Consider the following 18,678-nt stretch of genomic DNA (forward strand, 5'->3'; position numbering starts at 1 on the left):
CTATTCTGGCAGGAGTTTGACTGTTTGAAAAAAAAGGAAACAAGACTGGAAAGAGTAATAACAAAAATACTGAATCAAACCAAGATATCGCAAAACACGCCCACTCAATGAAAAAGTGTGTGCTCAAGTTGGGTCTCCTAAGGGGGCGTTGTCCCCTACTTCTTCTTCTCTTTTTCAGGTGTTTGCGCAAGACGTGCGCTACCGCCATCTACAGCGCTAAGGGGACTTCATTGATTCTCAAGCTCAAGACTCTGAAGGTCTCCTAACCAAAGATCTCCTAAAGGGGCGTTCACCAGACATAAAGTGGATACCGGAAAAGGAACAATATGACGCTTCTTGTTAGATCCAGCTTCTTTGGTAATAATAGCCTGGGTTAGCGTGGTACAGCAGTGTCCATACAAACAATTATGGCACCTAATCAACCATCTTAAAGTGTCAAAAGTCGTGTCACTGTAAACAAGGGAAGACAACAAACTGTTTTTGAGTTCGATCAATCATACACAGCACAATCTCCTTGAAAGCCACTCACAACAGGATTATAACATTTTTGACATCAAATGACCCCTCTGACATATACCTCTGATGTTCTGCTCTGCCAAGCCAGCCCATGCTAGATCACTACACTTTAAAGGATAACTTTTGCCTATTTCGACATGCAGTTGTACAGCCCACACTACCCTGGACTTGTCAGTACCTGAGATCCAATCCAGGCCCTGCACCATTCAAAAGTGCCAGCTTCAAAATGAAAAAAATCAAAAAGACCATTCAAAAGTGCCAGCTACAGCATTGTGTGTGTGTTGAATGTTCCAACTACACATTTCCTTCTACTAGGGTATGGAATTGAACTGAGAACCTTTCAATTCCACTTAATTCCACTTCTTAACCATTTGAAAAACTTCTTGGAGTGGGGGGCTATTTCAGTGGGAAACTATTTCAGTGGCAACATCCCTCTCTAGGAGCCATGGGAAGCCAAAATCTGACTGGGAACTGTGTGAGAGTGCAATATTACAAAGGATTTCCGGGTGACATTACATCTGCTTAATGCAATCTGCTTACTGTAGAGGGTGATGCAGCTTTTTTAGGTCACAAGTAAAGGGCCCCTCTCCTCCTCCTCTCCCTCCTCCTCTCCCTCCTCCGCCTCCTCCTCCCACTCCCTCCAGCCCAAATCAAGATCTTAATCCAAATCCTAAAGTGGTAAGGGCCCCATTTCCACCAAGCAGCCAGTATCCAAAGTAATTAACTCCCCTGTCTCCGGGGACGTGTCCTTGCTAAACTGATAGCTCGGGGGAAAAAAAAGAAATTAAATAATGAAGGAGGAGAGAAAGTAAAGGGAAAAAAATACCGGCAAGGAGAATAAAGTCAAGCCAGGTAATCACGTGCAATGAAGGAGGAGCAGGACTCCTTTACAATAAGGGGTGCAACCAGAGATTCTTTAAGTATATAGAGATATGCCAACATAATAGGTTGCTATGGGCACCTAACGTGACCAGGTTCCGGTCTGCCTAAAGGGGCGTGTCATAATGCTCCCAGCATTGAATAGAACAGTCCTTAGGTCTGCCTAGGTCTGCCTAAAAGGGGATTTTCTCCCCCTCCCTCTTGCAATAATAGAACCCGGAAACAATGGGCCAATGGAACCTCTCTCTCTCTACTCTCTCTGGTGCTACCATTAGGATTACAAAGCCCATAGTGAGTTATCTTTTTTATCATTTGTGCAAGTGGATGAGCCAATAATATTCCAGTGACTATAAAAATCTCTTTTATGCAATCATAAAGAGGTTGCAAAGATGTCTTGCATCATCACGACCCCGCAGGAAAAAAATTTCAATATCACAGAAAGAGAATCTCGTCATCAAATGCATTCATTCAAACAGTGTCCACATCAATAGCTAAACGATTGCAATAGTTCTCCTGAAGCAAAAGTAATAGAAAAAAAGGTCAGGAAGTAGGAAGGTATTGTTCCATATAGCAGTGAGTCAGAGAGTGCGAGAGGTGTTGAGCGTCAGCGAAGGAGAGTGTGCGAGAAGAGGGAAACAAAGGACAGAGAAATTGCTGAAAGAGCTGTGAAGAACTCAAGAAGAGTCCTATAGCTACTCTGTCAGCTCACACTGTCAGCTTCTCTCTCTCTCTCTCTCTCTCTCTCTCTCTCTCTCTCTCTCTCTCTCTCTCTCTCTCTCTCTCCCTCTCTCTCTCTCTCTCTCTCTCTCTCTCTCTCTCTCCCTCTCCCTCAGCCTCTCTCTCACTTCATCTCCCTCCTCTCTCCTCTCCCCCCAAATCTGCCATTACCTTGACAACAGGTCTGACAACTTGACAAGGCGATGTCACACTGGGCCTGAGCTCACCTTGCTGAGTGTTGTGTGAACCTGATAGGAATACAGTGAGGATATATACAGTGAGGCAGCACTCGGGCCTCAAAAGCCCAGCCCTGAGGATGGCCCCAAGCCCTGCTCTCCCCCCTCCTTTACTCTCCTATCCTTTCATCACCCTTCTCCCCTCCTGTCCTCGTCTTTCCTCCCCTTTCCTCCCCTTTCCTCTCATATCCACTGACCTCTCCCCACTCCTCCACTCTATCCTAACCTTACTCCTCCCCTCTCACCTCCCCAGTTTTTTTTCCGCCCCTACCCTCTGCTCCCCTCTCCCCTTCTCCTCCTCTCCCCTTCTCCTCCTCTCCCTCCTGCCCCGCTTTTTCCTCCCCTACCCTCTGCTACTCTCTCCCTTTCTCATCCACTCTCGCCTCCCCTACCCTCTGCTCCCCTCTCCCCTTTTCCTCTCCTCTCACCTCCCCAGTTTTTTCCTCCAATACCCTCTGCTCCCCTCTCCCCTTCTCCTCCTCTCCCTCCTGCCCCGCTTTTTCCTCCCCTACCCTCTGCTACTCTCTCCCTTTCTCATCCACTCTCGCCTCCCCTACCCTCTGCTCCCCTCTCACCTTCTCCTTCCCTCTCACCTCCCCTGCATTTTTCCTCCCCTACCCTCTGCTCCTCTCTCCCCTTCTCCCCTCTCACGTTCTCAGCTTTTTCCTCCTCAACCCTCTGCTCCCCTCTCACCTTCTCCTCCCCTCTCACCTCCCCAGCCTTTTCTCCCCTCCCCTCCCCTCTCCCCTTCATCTCCCCTCTCACCTAGCCAGTTTTTCCCTCCCATACTCTCTGCTCCTCTCTCCCCTTCTCCCCTCTCGCCTCCTCCGCTTTTTCCTTCCCATACTCTCCCCTCCCCTCTCCCCTTCATCTCCCCTCTCACATAGCCAGTTTTTCCTCCCGTACCCTCTGCTCCCCTATCTCCTTTTCCTCTCATCTCACCTCCCCTGCATTTTTCCTCCCCTACCCTCTGCTCCTCTCTCCCCTTCTCCTCCCCTCTCACCTCCTGCCCTGCTTTTTTCTCCCCCTACCCTCTGCTCCTCTCTCCCCTTCTCCCCTCTCGCCTCCTCCGCTTTTTCCTTCCCATACTCTCTGCTCCTCTCTCCCCTTCTCCTCCCCTCTCGCCTCCTCCGCTTTTTCCTCCCTTACTCTCTGCTCCCCTCTCACCTTCTGCTTTCCTCTTTTCCATCTTTGATCCCCAGTCCTGTCTCCTTCTTCCCTCCCTCCTCTCCACAGTCCTCCTCCTCTTCTTTGAGTTCCACTGCACTCACCCCACAACACTCCTCCCGTCTCATCTCAACTTCCGTCCAGTCCTATCATTCCTCCAGCTTTCTCCTCCCCGATACCCCCTTCCCCTAGCCTTTTCTCTATCTTTACTACCTCTTCCTTTTTGTCCTCCTCTTTTCTGAGAGAGGCTTCTCTCTATTTCAGAGGGCAATGCCTGATGAAGGTCTAGTACCGAAACGTCGTTTATTAAAGAAAGAACAGCGAAATGGTCAGTGTGCGGGAGTTTCTTTTAGAGTGGCCGGTACCACCAAAATGGTCTGAAGATGCCTTGTAGCTCAAGGCGAGTGTGTGTGTGTGCTTTCCAGTCCCAAATAGGCAAGAACAATGCATCGGACAAACACTGCTGTGCGAGTAGGTTAATGAGGAGCATAATTAGGCCGTATGGTGAGTGGATGACAGGGCAGGAACTTTCCCTTGTGAGGACATCGCCCGCCCCCCCTTCAAGGGTCGGTGGCTATTGCAGCTCCAAGTTTTCTTAGTGAATTAGAAAGAAAAACAAATTAGTTTGACGGCTGGCAAAAGGGCAAGTCCATGTCTGAGGCGTCAAATTTGCTGAGGAAACACAAAGAGGATCATTTTTCTTTCGGCTACTTGGAACCCTACTGAATACAGAGTGGAGTATTATGGTGCTTAGGGATGCTTTGGGAGCTTTATAACGGTTATTTGTATCACAGACTCACAACAATCACCCACGCACGCACGCATATGCTTCCAGAATGCAACACAAGCAGATAATGTCTTTCTCCAGTTCTCAAGCTCATTGTAATGAATTTTGAATAATTTTGACTCATTTGGAATATTGCATGCCCACAGCCATAATGCTTACAGAATGTGAATGCGGGCCATGTCTTTTTTTGCAGTTTTGTTGAATGAATTTCACATTGTATTGTGATTAATGACAAAATGCAAGCAACATGCAAGTAAGTAAAACGTAGACTGCATGGTGAACGTACATAGTATTACCATAAACATTAGCTGTCTTTGTTTCTGCCTCTACCATAATCCAAGCCTTCTATTTTCCCACAGTGCTCCACACACCATACTGAGAAGATCTAAGGTCAACCTTGAAATGTAATGGGAAGGGGGAGGCAGGCTATGTGTCTCTAGTTCTCACTACAGTCTAACAAAAATGACTAAAAGCAACATGTAAGAAACATGTCAGCAACATTTGGCAAAGTCAGTACAGTATATGCCAATACTGTAGCTTCCACTCTCTCCGCCTGTGCCAAAATAAAAGCCTTCTGTTTGCCGCTGTGCTCCTCACAGCATGTTGTGGAGATCTGAGGCCCTGTATTGATCTTCAGTGTTGGGACTCAGCTTCTACTCTCGCCTCGGCTCAGATTGTGTGTGTGTGTGTGTGTGTGTGTGTGTGTGTGTGTGTGTGTGTGTGTGTGTGTGTGTGTGTGTGTGTGTGTGTGTGTGTGTGTGTGTGTGTGTGTGTGTGTGTGTGTGTGTCTGTCTGTCTGTCTGTCTGTCTGTCTGTCTGTCTGTCTGTCTGTCTGTCTGTCTGTCTGTCTGTCTGTCTGTGTGTTTGCGCCTCTGTGCATGCATGCGTATCTAAGAGTGTGTGTCTTTCTGCATTTCCCTTCCTTCGCTGACAAACAGCCTATAGTACAATATCCCCAGGGGGATAGAAAGGGACTCATTGACTTGGGCTGGCAGTCAGCATGACTCCGCTGCCTTCATTGGGGACCCGGCGGTTCTGCAAATGTCCCTCATGGATCATCAGCCAGGCCCCTTTGAAGCTGCTCACAGAGGGGACACAGGGGGGATGCAGCATTGATGGTCCCACTGCCGCAGCGATCATGTAGGGCAGTGGTTCTTAACCTGGGGTGCGGGCACCCCCTGGGGGTGCGCGGAATTTTGTTTGTGTTGAGGTTGTGACCAAAATTCTGCTTGCAAATATTATAATTAGGCCAAATTAAGAGCAAATTAAAACATATTTTGGTCCCCATTTTAAGTCATCAAGGTATTGATTAATGGCTGAAGCAAGAATCATTGTAATTAATCACTTAAATATTTTTTTAGTGTGAATACACGTGTAGAAGTTTGGGTTGGGGGTGCGCGGCTTGTCTTAGACACAGGGAAGGGGTGCGTTCAGAAAAAAAGGTTAAGAACCACTGAGTTAGGATACAGTCAGTGCAGCTACAGACATGTTCAATTCAATCAATGGTCTATTCCTTCTCTGGCCTATTCTTTCTTCTCTCTCTCTCTCTCTCTCTCTCTCTCTCTCTCTCTGTCTCTGTCTCTCTCCCTCTCTCTCTCTCTATCTATCTCTCTCTGTCTCTGTCTCTCTCTCTCTCTCTCTGTCTCTCTGTCTCTGTCTGCCACTGTCTCTGTCTTTCTGTCTGTTTCTGTCTCTGTCTGTGTCTCTCTCTGTCTGTCAGATAGGGTTTTCAGGCCGACCAGAACGGAGCTGGTGCCGGTGCCCTCACCAGTTGCGTTCGGCACTTAAGTGCTCATCTGCGAACCGCCCGTGTTCATACCGGGCTCTGAACTTTTTCCGCACCTGCTGGCGGCCACGTTGTTGTCATGGTTCGCAGAGAAAAAACAAGTATTGTGCGGTTCGCACACGGTGGGAAATGGGATGTTTCTGGCGTCCTACTTGCTGAAATGCATTGGAATGCCTGTTGAAGCGGAATGTTCAAGTGATACTGTCCCATTTTTGGAAATGCGCTTATTTTACACCTCCCCTTGAGTTAAATTATAGGGTTTTACCGTTCTCCTGTACTTTCAACCGTTCTCTAGGTATGGCAGTGCAGATTTTACCTTCATGCTAGCAGTTAACATTGAGTCCTATGAGATCAGTTAGCCGCCAGCTGGTCTCATAGGACTCAATGTTAACTGCTAGCTTGGACGTAAAATTTGCACTGCTATACCTAGAAAAAAGTTGAAAGTACAGGAGAACAATAAAACCCTATTATTTAACTCAAGGGGAGGTGTAAAATAATCTTATTTCCAAAAATGGGACAGTATCACTTTCAAGTCGCGAGCTGGGGAAACATTGAAGTACCCCGACTTCGAAATCCTGACGTCAACACAGCAGTGGCAGTGCACAGTGATAGGAATAGTTTGTGTTTGACTTGCTGGTTGGAACGCTTTCAAGTGGGAGGTAGCTGCCTCCTGGTTGCATATTGGGAAGCTCCTACCACTCCGGAATGCAGGGTTAGTGTAACCAAGACATAGCCAGGCCGTGCCCTCTTAGTGACGCAACAGCTTCAGCGTTGCTACCAGTCAGGTCAAGAGCAATGCAAGTAGTTTCTGATTTCCCGCAGGAACGGGAACTCCTCCCACTTTGTTGGGAAGCAAACAATCAGAAGCAAACCTAGGGTGGCTGTTTGGAAAATGCCATTTGGGAAATGCTAATTGTTATGCTCGGAGAGATTTGAAAGTCGATGATAATCGGGCTAACCATGAAATACCATGGTAGAACCATGGCTTTACAATGAAAACTACATTAAAACCATGGTCGATTTTCGTAAGGGTCAGAGGGGGACATGGGCTCTCCATCATAGAATCCTGCCGCCGCGTCATCCCTACTGGGCACAGTATGTGCTGCTCCAGTTATCGATCTATTCCTTTGTCCATGACTCTTTCACCCTCGCTTGCTCTCTTCACTCCTTCATCTTTCTTTTCATCCCTTTCTCTCCTTCTCACTACCCTCTCTCTCTCTCTCTCTCTGTCCATGACTCACTCCCTCTGCCTCACTCTTCTTTGCTTATCCTTTCCTCTCCTCTCCTCTCTTCCACCCTCCATCTCTCTTGCTCTCTTTACTCTCTTTTCTCGCTCTCCTTTTCTATTCCTGTCTTCTCATCTCCTCTCTTCCACCCTCCATCTCACCTCTCTCTCCTTCAAGTTCTACCACCTGTTTCTTTCACTAAAGTACTCCTCAATTCCTCTTGCCGTACACGCTTGCTTCCCTGTTCTTTCATTAACACCGTATTAGTATATCTTTCTCTCTTTCTCTCTCTCAGTCTCTCTTTCTCTAAGCTCTACATTGTCATTCAAAAAAAACATTTTTTTCTGATCTGGATATTTCTATGGACACTATGTCTTTGATCAGCCTTTCCCCCTTACTCGCCTCAACTCTTCTATATCCCCTTCTATCATCTTTGAATTAATTATTCTCCTCATAATGCAATCACCACCATTCTTCTCTCGCTGAAATTAATACCCACTCCTCATTATCCAACATCTCTCTGATTGAAGCAATCTGCTTTTGTGCACTTTACCAGCAGTAAGAAAAATCCATATTTTACCTTAATGACCAGGTCAAATTTGTGGAAGAGGTCTCTGTTGATAGGTTGAAGGAGATACAGCTCGGCTGTGGTCCTGTTCAATGAGAAGTACTTATCGTAGGACTCCGGCTTGCCTAAAGAAGAAGAAACAGGTGTAGAAAAGAAAAGTATATTAAAGGCACATATTTTAGAAGAAAAAACCCAGCTCTTCTAGCACATTTTTGATATTGTCATTTTGGTAACACTTCAGAGAGAACAAGACCCCTCCGCTCCGCGTCGGGGTCTAAAGATTCTCTCTGTCGTGCTGCTATTCCACGGTAGCGACCTTCTCGCCGAACGTTAACCCTTACTTAATAAAGCTTAGTTAATAATAAAACATTTGTTAATGTTTTATTCATCATTAGCTAATTATTTACTGAGTCTTTACTAAGGAACATTATTATAAAGTGTTACCGTCATTTTGGATACTTCACCAAACCGTATACTAGTATAATACTGTATAATAGTAGAGTGAGGTTATAGTCTTCACTAAGTTTAAAGCTAAAACCAGCAGAGTCATTCTGAAAGAACTTCCAGATACAAGTGGCCTGATCACCTTTATGCCAGATGTATGATTACCTCCGCCAAGGAGGTAATGTTTTCGGTCTCGTTGGTTTGTCTGTTTGTCTGTCTGTCTGTTTGCCTGTCTGCTTGTCTGTTTGTTGGTCAGCATCATAACTCAAAAACTAATCAACGGATTTGGACGAAACTGTGAATTTGTTGATAATGACCCAGGGAACAAGTGATTAAATTCTGGTGGTGATCTGGATCAGGAACCGGAACCAGGACTATTTAAAAGATTCTGTTAACAGGATAACTAAAAAACTAATCAACTGATTTGGATGAAATTTTGTGGAGTTGTTAATAATGGCCCAATGAACAAGTGATTAAATTCTGATGGTGATCCGGATCACAAACCCGATCCAGGACTTTTTAAAAGATTCTTCACCATTGCACCAAGCAGAACAATATAACCCCTTTATGAAAACGTGCAATTATCTTTGGAACAAAACTGCAACAGTGCCAGACAGAGAGCCTGAGACTGGAAGCGCTGCACTGTACAGGTCATTATATTTTGGTTTTAAATTCATCTGTAACACACTGCTCCTGGTAACCTGTTACTTCAGCGCTAGCTCAGTAGCGACAGTAGCAGGCTGCCAGCAGTTACAGCATGGCAGCATGACCCCTCGCCAAGTTAGCATCCTGAAGCAAGCCAGGCTTGTGCATCTCAATCATTCCTCTCTGGAGTTGGCATTGCCCATGACAGGGCCGGTTCTGGCTTATTTGGTGCCCTAGGCGAGTTTGATTTCTGGCGCCCCCCCCCCCCCCCCCCTACCTTTGAAAGAAAAAAAAAATCTTTCTTATACCTCACAGAACACAAGGCAGTCATGGGTGAGCGGTTAGGGCGTCAGACTTGCATCCCAGAGGTTGCCGGTTCGACTCCCGACCCGCCAGGTTGGTGGGGGGAGTAATCAACCAGTGCTCTCCCCCATCCTCCTCCATGACTGAGGTACCCTGAGCATGGTACCGTCCCACCGCACTGCTCCCCATGGGGCGCCACTGAGGGCTGCCCCCTTGCACGGGTGAGGCATAAATGCAATTTCGTTGTGTGCAGTGTGCAGTGTTCACTTGTGTGCTGTGGAGTGCTGTGTCACAATGACAATGGGAGTTGGAGTTTCCCAATGGGCTTTCACTTTCACTTTAAGACTAATATCCTTAGTAAGCTTAACTAAATATCATCAAGAACAATAACCGTTTTTCATCAAATGGATTTGTGGTTCTTTTTGACAGGCGACCAACACATCAGATTGAGTCGCATGAAAGTAGCTTCACTGTGTGGTGTGTTGGATGTGATGGTGGTGGGGCCCCCAACCCCAGATGAGAGGGAGGTTATCAATGTGTTTGAATTGTAACGTGAAATTGAAATGCCAGGAGAGTGATACAGTACATTTGCATGTAAAATGCATGTGTAGACAATAAGCCTACCAAGGAGGTCTGCATTGATCTACACTATCTACAGCATCACAAAGCATGGCAGCATAACAATTTTAATAAGCTACACATGTGTGCTGTCTTCCAAACCAATTTCATTTCTGGACTGGAAATAGTGGTGCATTTGTGAGTAGGAGAATGAGAAGGGGGCTATCTATGTGTTTGGAGGGACAGGGTGAGAGAAAGGGAGAAGAGCTGTCACGCTATTGAATTTCATAATATAGCCTACAAAATATAGTAAATAGCCTCACTTGTCTGCTGTGCATGGTTCTGTTACATGATTAATGTAGGCTATGTCATTCTGGTCTGGAAATTAATGTTTTTTTAAGCTTACAACAAGCAGGTAATTCATGTGGATGGAAGGAGATATGGCAGCTAAAATTGTTTTAAACATTGCACCAGTCTTACTTTACATTGCTTGTCAACCTAAGCAAGTATTATGATATCAGGTGGGTGTTAGTGAGTAGTGAGTAGGCTACTAACAGCTACTTTACTGGATTTCATTACTTGGCATACTTAGCTAATGTTAGCATGCTAACTAGCGATTTCTCTGATCAAAAACAAAGCTCTTTTTCTCTCTAATTCCAAATAGTAACCTCATAACTATTAGGCTTTCCATAATCACAAACGGTTGCTGATTAAATCACATAGTTCCAAAACACCCTCTGAAACTCCTGCATCATGCAATGAGTGGTTTAATGAGAACATAATAATCTCCATCCAGCAGAGCAGCACTACTGTTTGCGCTTGCCCCCTCTGTCTCTCGAGTGAGTCTCCAAATTCAAAATAGACCGCACGCTGTCACTCGTCCCGCCCCCTTTCTCAGAACTGTCTGTTTATTGGTTCACAGACTTCCCAGAGACAGTTGGAAGAGATATTACTATTGGCTGAGGGGCGCTTTGCCGTGAGGAGCGCTTTCGCCACTCTTTGTTGATTGCGACTTCATAAAAAAACTCCATATCGCAAAATTACGCATAGGAGAGCGCCATTTCGGCGCCCCTTCTTCACATGGCGCTCTAGGCGACCGCCTAGCCGGCCTATGCTAAAAACCGGCCCTGGCCCATGACAACATACAGTATGTGTGTGTAAGAGTGTGTGAAGATGAATTTATCAAATATCTGTATCTGATACTGTAAACAGAGAACATGTTTATGGGGGTGCACAGGGCCGGTTCTGGCTTATTTGGCGCCCTAGGCGAGTTTGAGTTCTGGCGCCCCCCCCCCCAACCTTTTGAAAGAAAAAAAAACGTCTTTTTTATACCTTACAGAACACAAGAGTAATACGGGTAGTAAGCTTAACTAAATAGCATCAAGAACAATAACTGTTTTGCATCAAATGGATTTCTGGTTCTTTTGGGCAGCCGACCAACACATCAGATTGAGTCGCATGAAAGTACCTTCACTGTGTGGTGTCTTGGATGTAATGGTGGCGGAGCCCCCAACCCCAGATGAGAGGGAGGTTATCAATGTGTTTGAATTGTAAAATGGAATTGAAATGCCAGGAGAGTGATACAGTACATTTGCATGTAAAATGCATGTGTAGACAATAGGCCTACCAAGGAGGTCTGCATTGATAGCCTATCTACACTACCTACAGCATCACAAAGCATGGCAGCATAACAATTTTAATAAGATACACATTTGTGCTGTCTATGATTCCAAACCAATTTCATTTCTGGGCTGGAAATAGTGGTGCATTTGTGAGTAGGAGAATGAGAAGGGGGCTATCTATGTGTTTGAACTGGAGGGACAGGGTGAGAGAAAGGGAGAAGAGCTGTCACGCTTTTGAATTTCATAATATACAAAATATAGTAAATAGCCTCACTTGTCTGCAATGATATATCACTCAGCATGAAAACATGCTGTGCATGGTTCTGTTACATGATTAATGAAGGCCTATGTCATTCTGGTCTGGAAACAATGTTTTTTTAAGCTTACAACAAGCAGGTAATTCATTCAAGTGGATGGAAGGAGATATGGCAGCTAAAATTGTTTTTAACATGGCACCAGTCTTACTTTACATTGCTTGTCAACCTAAGCAAGTATTATGATGTCAGGTGGGTGTTAGTGAGTAGGCTACTAACAGCTACTTTACTTGGCATACTTGGCTAATGTTAGCATGCTAACTAGCGATTTCTCAGATCAAAAGCAAAGCTCTTTTTCCCTCTAATTCCAAACAGTAGCCTCATAACTATTAGGCTTTCCATTATCACCATTATTTGCTGAATAAATCACATAGTTCCAAAACACCCTCTGCAACTCATGCATCATGCAATGACTGGTTTAATGAGAACATAACAATCCTCCACCCAGCAGAGCAACACTGCTGTTGGCGCTTGCCCTCTCTGTCTCTCGAGTGAGTCTCCCACAGACATCATATATGAAGACTAGATACGTCATCGCGTATTTCAAGCACGTCCGCACAGGTCGGCCATATTAGAGCAGCCTAAACTCTCCACAGACCCTCCGTTACAGCTGAAGTAAAGTGAAGAGTTGAAACGTTGGGATACTTAAAAATGTATTCTGTTGCTTCGCTGAAATATTGACACGTGTTTATAAATGGTAGGGCTCCTTAAAACTTAAGTGTAGACTGGGGTAAAACGCCCAGGAGAGTAATAGGCCTATGCTTCCCACTTAACCTATTTGTCCAAAAAATTAGATAGACCTACAGCTAATACACATTTTAATCATTGCTGTGCATTACGTTGACGGCATGGATATATTCATTGCATCAAATTATAGACGACAGAGATGACGTACTGGAAGAGAGATGTAGCCTAGCCTACAGCGCAACAAGTTAATTCTATCTGGATGGCTTTAGCGTCACGACTCATTTTGAACACAAGGTGGAGCTGTCGAAACCAAAGTAGAATGTAGACTAAAGTGAACGTTTATTTGTTATTTTACTGAAAATATAAAAGATTACTTTGTGCATTTGTTTATGGGGTCTATTTAATTACCTGAATAAGCCTACTGAATTATATTATACATGATTTTAGACCTATGAACATTATAATATAATGTAATATAATATAATAATAATGTGAATATGCATCACTATGCAGTATCAACATATACTTTCGTTTGGAATTTTTTATACTGTGTAAAAAACCAACCCTTTCGAAAATCGAAATAAATTTGAGGGAATTATGGCCATCTGAAGAGTATACAACACCAAAAACTCACTGCAACTGGTTGAGCCAGCAGGCTGCTATAACATGGCCGCCATGCGCGGACGTTCGGCTTGCATGACGGGAACACGGACGACGCATCTAGTCTTCATATATGATGTCTGTGGAGTCTCCAAAATTCAAAACATATCGCACGCTGTCACTCGTCCCGCCCCCTTTCTCAGGACTGTCTGTTTATTGGTTCACAGACTTCCCAAAGACAGTTGAAAGCGATATTACTATTGGCTGAGGGGCGTTTTGCCGTGAGGAGCGCTTTCGCCACGCTTTGTTGATTGCGACTTCATAAAAAAAAACTCCATATCGCAAAATTACGCATCGGAGAGCGCCATTTCGGCGCTCCTTCTTCACATTGCGCTCTAGGCGACCGCCTAGCCGGCCTATGATTAAAACCGGCCCTGGGGGTGCATATCCGCCTATTGTATGTGTGCCTAATATTTACTGTATGCCTGCATAGATTTCTTTCTCACTAAGGATGGATCTGGGAGAGTGTTCTTGTTTTCTGAGTGTTTGCATACTGTAACCTAGCCGCAATGTTGCAGTCAAGCAAGGTGAGAAAGACCAGGGTGAGATGAGGAGATGGACATACCATCTGGCAACTAATCAGAAATTCCTCTTGTGGCCTTTAGGACAGTATGGACTATGTTTCTAAAGATGTTCTAATATCTAAAACTGTTTAAAGCATCTAAAGCATGTGTGCACGTTTTTGAAGTATTTCTACCTTCCCTATATTTCTGAAATAAATGCAAATTCCACTGAATTCCTTAGGTGCTGCATAGCAGCATATTCTCGGCTACAGTGTCATCAATGTTACAATAGGCCAAGATCTCCATAAAAATAAAGTGGAAACAATCTTTGAATTTCAAGGCCCAAAAAATCCCCTCATTAACACCAGCAGCCATGAATCCTTAGAAAGTATCTGACCTCATGGAAATGGAATGGTCTATTCCAGTGATTCTCAAAGTGGGGCGTAAGCCCCTCTGGGGGGCGCGGAGGCATCACAGGGGGGGCATGTGACATCTGATTTTGTGTTTTCCCCCCCCCCCCAAGGAAATTGTTTCCTGTTTCGTCAATAAGTCAATACGTTTTAAGCATTATATACTTAATTCTAAACATTATATTATTAATTGTCATATAAGAAATTGCAGTCCCTCTTTGTTTTATCTCTCCAGTCACCATTTTTTGATTCTGCACAGCACAATCGTAAAATCAATCTGCACGAGTAGGCTACTGCTGTTGCTTGGGGGGGCTCGGAAGCATCCAGACCTTCCGAAGGGGGGAATGATGGGAAAAGTTTGAGAATCACTGGTCTATTCAATTACATGCAGTGCAATGTAATTCAGTGCAGTATTCTGAAAATGTCTTGCCGTAATATGAAAAGGACAAGAGATATGTCCGTTGAAGGGTGCATACCAATGAGGATGGAGTAGAGGATGCCTGGGCGTTGCGATGGAGGCTGGATGTTGCGGTCCTGGTCCACTGCCTGAATAGGTGGGGTCACATTCACCGGATTGACTCTTTCCTGAGAGGAGGGAGAAGGAGATGGGGGAAAGGGAGAAGGGAGAAGGAATTCGTTTGAGACTTTGATTCTTTTCATGGCAAGCTATATTCCTACCCCGAATCTCTCTCTCTCTCTCTCTCTCTCTCTCTCTCTCTCTCTCTCTCTCTCTCTCTCTCTCTCTCTCTCTCTCTCTCTCTCTCTCTCTCTCTCTCTCTCTCTCTCTCTCTCTCTCTCTCTCTCTCTCTCTCACATACAGACAGACAGACAGACAGACAGACAAACACACACACACACACACACACACACACACACACACACACACACACACACACACACACACACACACACACACACAGAAACACCCCTTTGAACAAGGCATACCAAAATTTGCAAGAAAAACCCTTTACTACATCAACAGTCAGTGTTAACAAGAGATCCTTAGTCATTAATGTCTTTGCCTTGCGTTTGATACACTCGAGGATCCCTTTTGATGTCTGTAGCACCTTCATGCTGCCATCACCGCATTTCTCTGCTGCGCTCCACAATGTCACAAACAGGCTCGGGAAAAAAACGGGCAAAAGGGGTATGTTATCCCGGGCCCAGGGAGACAGAGGGCCCAGAATTGAGTCCCCATTGCATTGTATGTATTCGATAGGGGGCCCTTTCAGATGACTTTGTCCTGGGCGAAAGCTGTCACCGGCCCTGGTCACAAAGAGCCATGCAATATTCATGAGCAACCACAGTGAACGAGCGCTACGCTACGGCATGCTACAAGAGGTGTTGTCACATTAGTTTTCAAAAGCGCAAAGGCAGAGTAAACATTGGGCATTATTGTGACAGCCCCCCCTCACCCCTTCCTTTGCCATCACACAGCAAGGGATTGAAAGAATGAGTTCTTGCTTTGCTCGCTCACTAGGTGTGTAGATAGATACAGGGGCGCTGATAGCTTTTGCCGAGCTCGGGACAAAGTCATTTGAAAGGGCCCCCTATTCAATACATACAATGTAATAGGGATCCAATTCTGGGGCCCGTATCTCCGTGGGCCCGGGACAGCATACCCCTTTGTCCCCACACCTGTCGGCGGCCCTGTGTGTAGATATAGTCTTGCCTCATTTCCTGTCACTCCTGTGGGATTTATTATAGCTGTTGAGACGGCGAGTCTCCATGCCCAAAAACATGTTGTAATGACGAGCATATCTCCTTTCCACACTCTTTCATTCTCTTTCACTCTGTCGTTTCTTTGTGTTTGTTGTTTTTTTCCCTCTTAAACCCGATATCTATGGTGTTTATGTCTTCTCTGTGGCATTCAGATTAGCGAGGTTCAGTTCAGGAAAAATGTGGCCGAAAAATGGGGAATTTGGGTTGACTAGCGATAGCAAATAGCAAAAAAGAAAGTGAAATAAAATACTATGAATGACATAAATAGCATGAATAAAATAATATACTATGAAATTAATAGCATGAATAAAAAAATCTTAGATAAGACAGTTATCCAATACACATCTTGTCATCATGGGTCCCACACCACCCACTGCTCAGTCTCAGACTACTTTCAAAGTAGCGTGCAATGAAAGAAAACAATGAAGGCAGTCAGTCAAGTCAGATACATCTAACCCACATAAAATTCTGCTTTGTGTTCTATCCAACCTTCTTTTCCTAAGACTTTTGAGTCCAGTAGAATGCATGCTGTGTGTTGAGGGGGTGAGGGGTGTGGGGCAATTGACTGCGGCAAGCTGTGCTACTGTAATGGCAGAGCTTTCTTAATTAAACATTAGGCAGCAAGAGTTGATGTCAACTGACTTTTCCAAACTGCAGCAGCAACTGTAATTTTAACTTCCAACCACAGACATGTCTCCAGTGTGTGTGTTGTGGGAAAAAAGGAGTGCTTGAATCACTGTATCTGTGCGTCTCTTTGTACTCCATACAAATTGAAATACCATTCCCAAGAACTTTTTGTGAAAAGTGTATGTGTGTGTGTGTGTGTGTGTGTGTGTGTGTGTGTGTGTGTGTGTGTGTGTGTGTGTGTGTGTGTGTGTGTGTGTGTGTGTGTGTGTGTGTGTGTGTGCGTGTGTGTGTGTGTGTGTGTGTGTGTGTGTCCATGTGTCCTGCCCCTGCTCTGTGTGTGTGTGTGTGTGTGTGTGTGTGTGTGTGTGTGTGTGTGTGTGTGTGTGTGTGTGTGTGTGTGTGTGTGTGTGTGTGTGTGTGTGTGTGTGTGTGTGTGTGTGTGTGTGTGTGTGTGTGTGCGCGCGCACACACATGTGCGTGTGTGTGTGGGTCTATGTGTATGCGCGTGTGTGTCCTGCCTCAGCTCTCCTAGCCGTTAGGTGGTCAATATATGAAGAGTTCAGATGCAAAACCCCCTAAGTGCCTTTTCAGAAAATAATCTTAATTCATTTTTATTTAATACAAAGCTATCAAAATTGCACATTTTTTATTTTATTCATGTAATATAACTATTTATATGTATTATCAAGTACATGAATGTAAACCAAACCAACAACAGGGTTCTCTAAAAATACATAAGTGCAGGTCTTCAGAAATGGAGTTAGGGGGTTTTGCATCTGAACTCTTCATATGGACCCCACAAAACAATAACAGAACAAGACCACTCGATACCACCTCCAAGACACAGCCACCTGCGCTGACCGGTTGGTTTACAGGGAAGATCAGACAGTACACTTTAGAACAGGGGTCCCCAAACTAAGGCCCGGGGGCAGGATGCGGCCCGCCATGCCACTTTGACCGGCCCTCTACCTCTTTGCACCTCACCATTTGAACTGGTCCAAAGAAGCAATCCCTACAGAAAAAAATTATGACAATATATATTTTTTTAAATATTTCATTTTGTTTATGAACAGGCCTTCCTACAGTTTAATTTTCACTAACCAAGTGTGAATCACCAGAAGTTTTTTGTCTTGATAGTTTCTCACTGTAATATAAACAGGCCTACCATTTCTATTGTAGCCTATCTCTCATAAACTGTCAATCTCCATATTTTTTCTAACCTTTCCTTGCTATTTCTACATGTTTTTTTTTTACAAATTAAAAGGAATACTTGTGGTATTTCAAATTGAAAAACATGTGAAGTACTCACTTTTGTAAATCACTTGTAATGATGAACTATTTTGAGCTAGAAAGTATTTCTATAACAGGCAGTGGCCTAGGCAGTGGCCTAGTATACAGCCCACATGATTGATCACGGCCCCTAATCAAAGTCAGGAACGATAATGTGTCCCCCAGAGAAAAAAAGTTTGGGGACCCCTGCTTTAGAATGTCAAATACCAACAGACATACAATACACTACTTGAAAGTGAAAGCCCACCTGGAAGACTCCAACTCCCATTGTCATTGTGACACAGCACTCCACAGCACACAAGTGTTTTATTTAAAAGACTAAAATTAAATGCATATGCTGTGAGTTTTGTAAAGCTACATACTGTATAAAAAGTCTGGGGATAAACAATAGAATAAAGAAAGATCAATAATGCCACAAAATACCACTGAAATTTGTATAATATGACTAACATGAATCCTCACAGACAATGTGACACTTGACATAACAGGAGTCCTTTAACTTTGATTCATGCAACCCTATAAGTAAAGCAAGTTTGTTTTTTGTTTTTTTACTGGCCACTCTACAGGTTGAAGTAGAGATGGAGATAGTAATATCCACATCCACACCTACAAATGTAGTTATAGCGAAGAAAGTTCAGAAGACTTCGTAGCCTGATAAACCAGCCTAAATGTGAGATTGGATGTGTAATTTCTTCTGGCCCCGATGAAGAGTACATCCGAAGATTGTTGATGAGAACAACCTTGGACCTATAGGCCGGCGCTCTGGCCAATCAGCACTTTCTTGTTGATGTCCTTTCCTAAAGTTGCGAGCTTCGTGGTCACTCCCTCAAAACCCCTCAAAATACAAAAATGACTTAGTGTTACTCTAATACAGCGCAATGCTAAGCAAACATTGATGTAGCGATTAGTAAAAAGCTGCAGGTAAATTACCTTGCGAAAGTCTGTAAGCAGAGCCAGCAGTGAGAAAGTCCACCAGTTTATGGTACTTAGCTCACGGCTGACTAAGTAAAC

General features: G+C 44.5%; 1 protein-coding gene across 1 annotated transcript in view; it reads right to left on the bottom strand.

The window, feature by feature from the left end:
- The window catches only part of pcdh15b (protocadherin-related 15b), a 225,974-nt gene that overhangs the window by 137,074 nt on the left and 70,222 nt on the right, over nucleotides 1-18,678 (bottom strand). The window contains exons 9-10 of the mRNA XM_063220981.1: nucleotides 14,505-14,613; nucleotides 7,895-8,007 (exon numbers count right to left, since the gene is read on the bottom strand). Coding sequence (XP_063077051.1) covers nucleotides 7,895-8,007; nucleotides 14,505-14,613 — 222 coding nt within the window. The remainder of the gene's footprint in view (nucleotides 1-7,894; nucleotides 8,008-14,504; nucleotides 14,614-18,678) is intronic.

This window comes from Engraulis encrasicolus, chromosome 17, assembly GCF_034702125.1.
Source record: "Engraulis encrasicolus isolate BLACKSEA-1 chromosome 17, IST_EnEncr_1.0, whole genome shotgun sequence".
In the NCBI taxonomy this organism is placed as follows: Eukaryota; Metazoa; Chordata; class Actinopteri; order Clupeiformes; family Engraulidae; genus Engraulis; species Engraulis encrasicolus.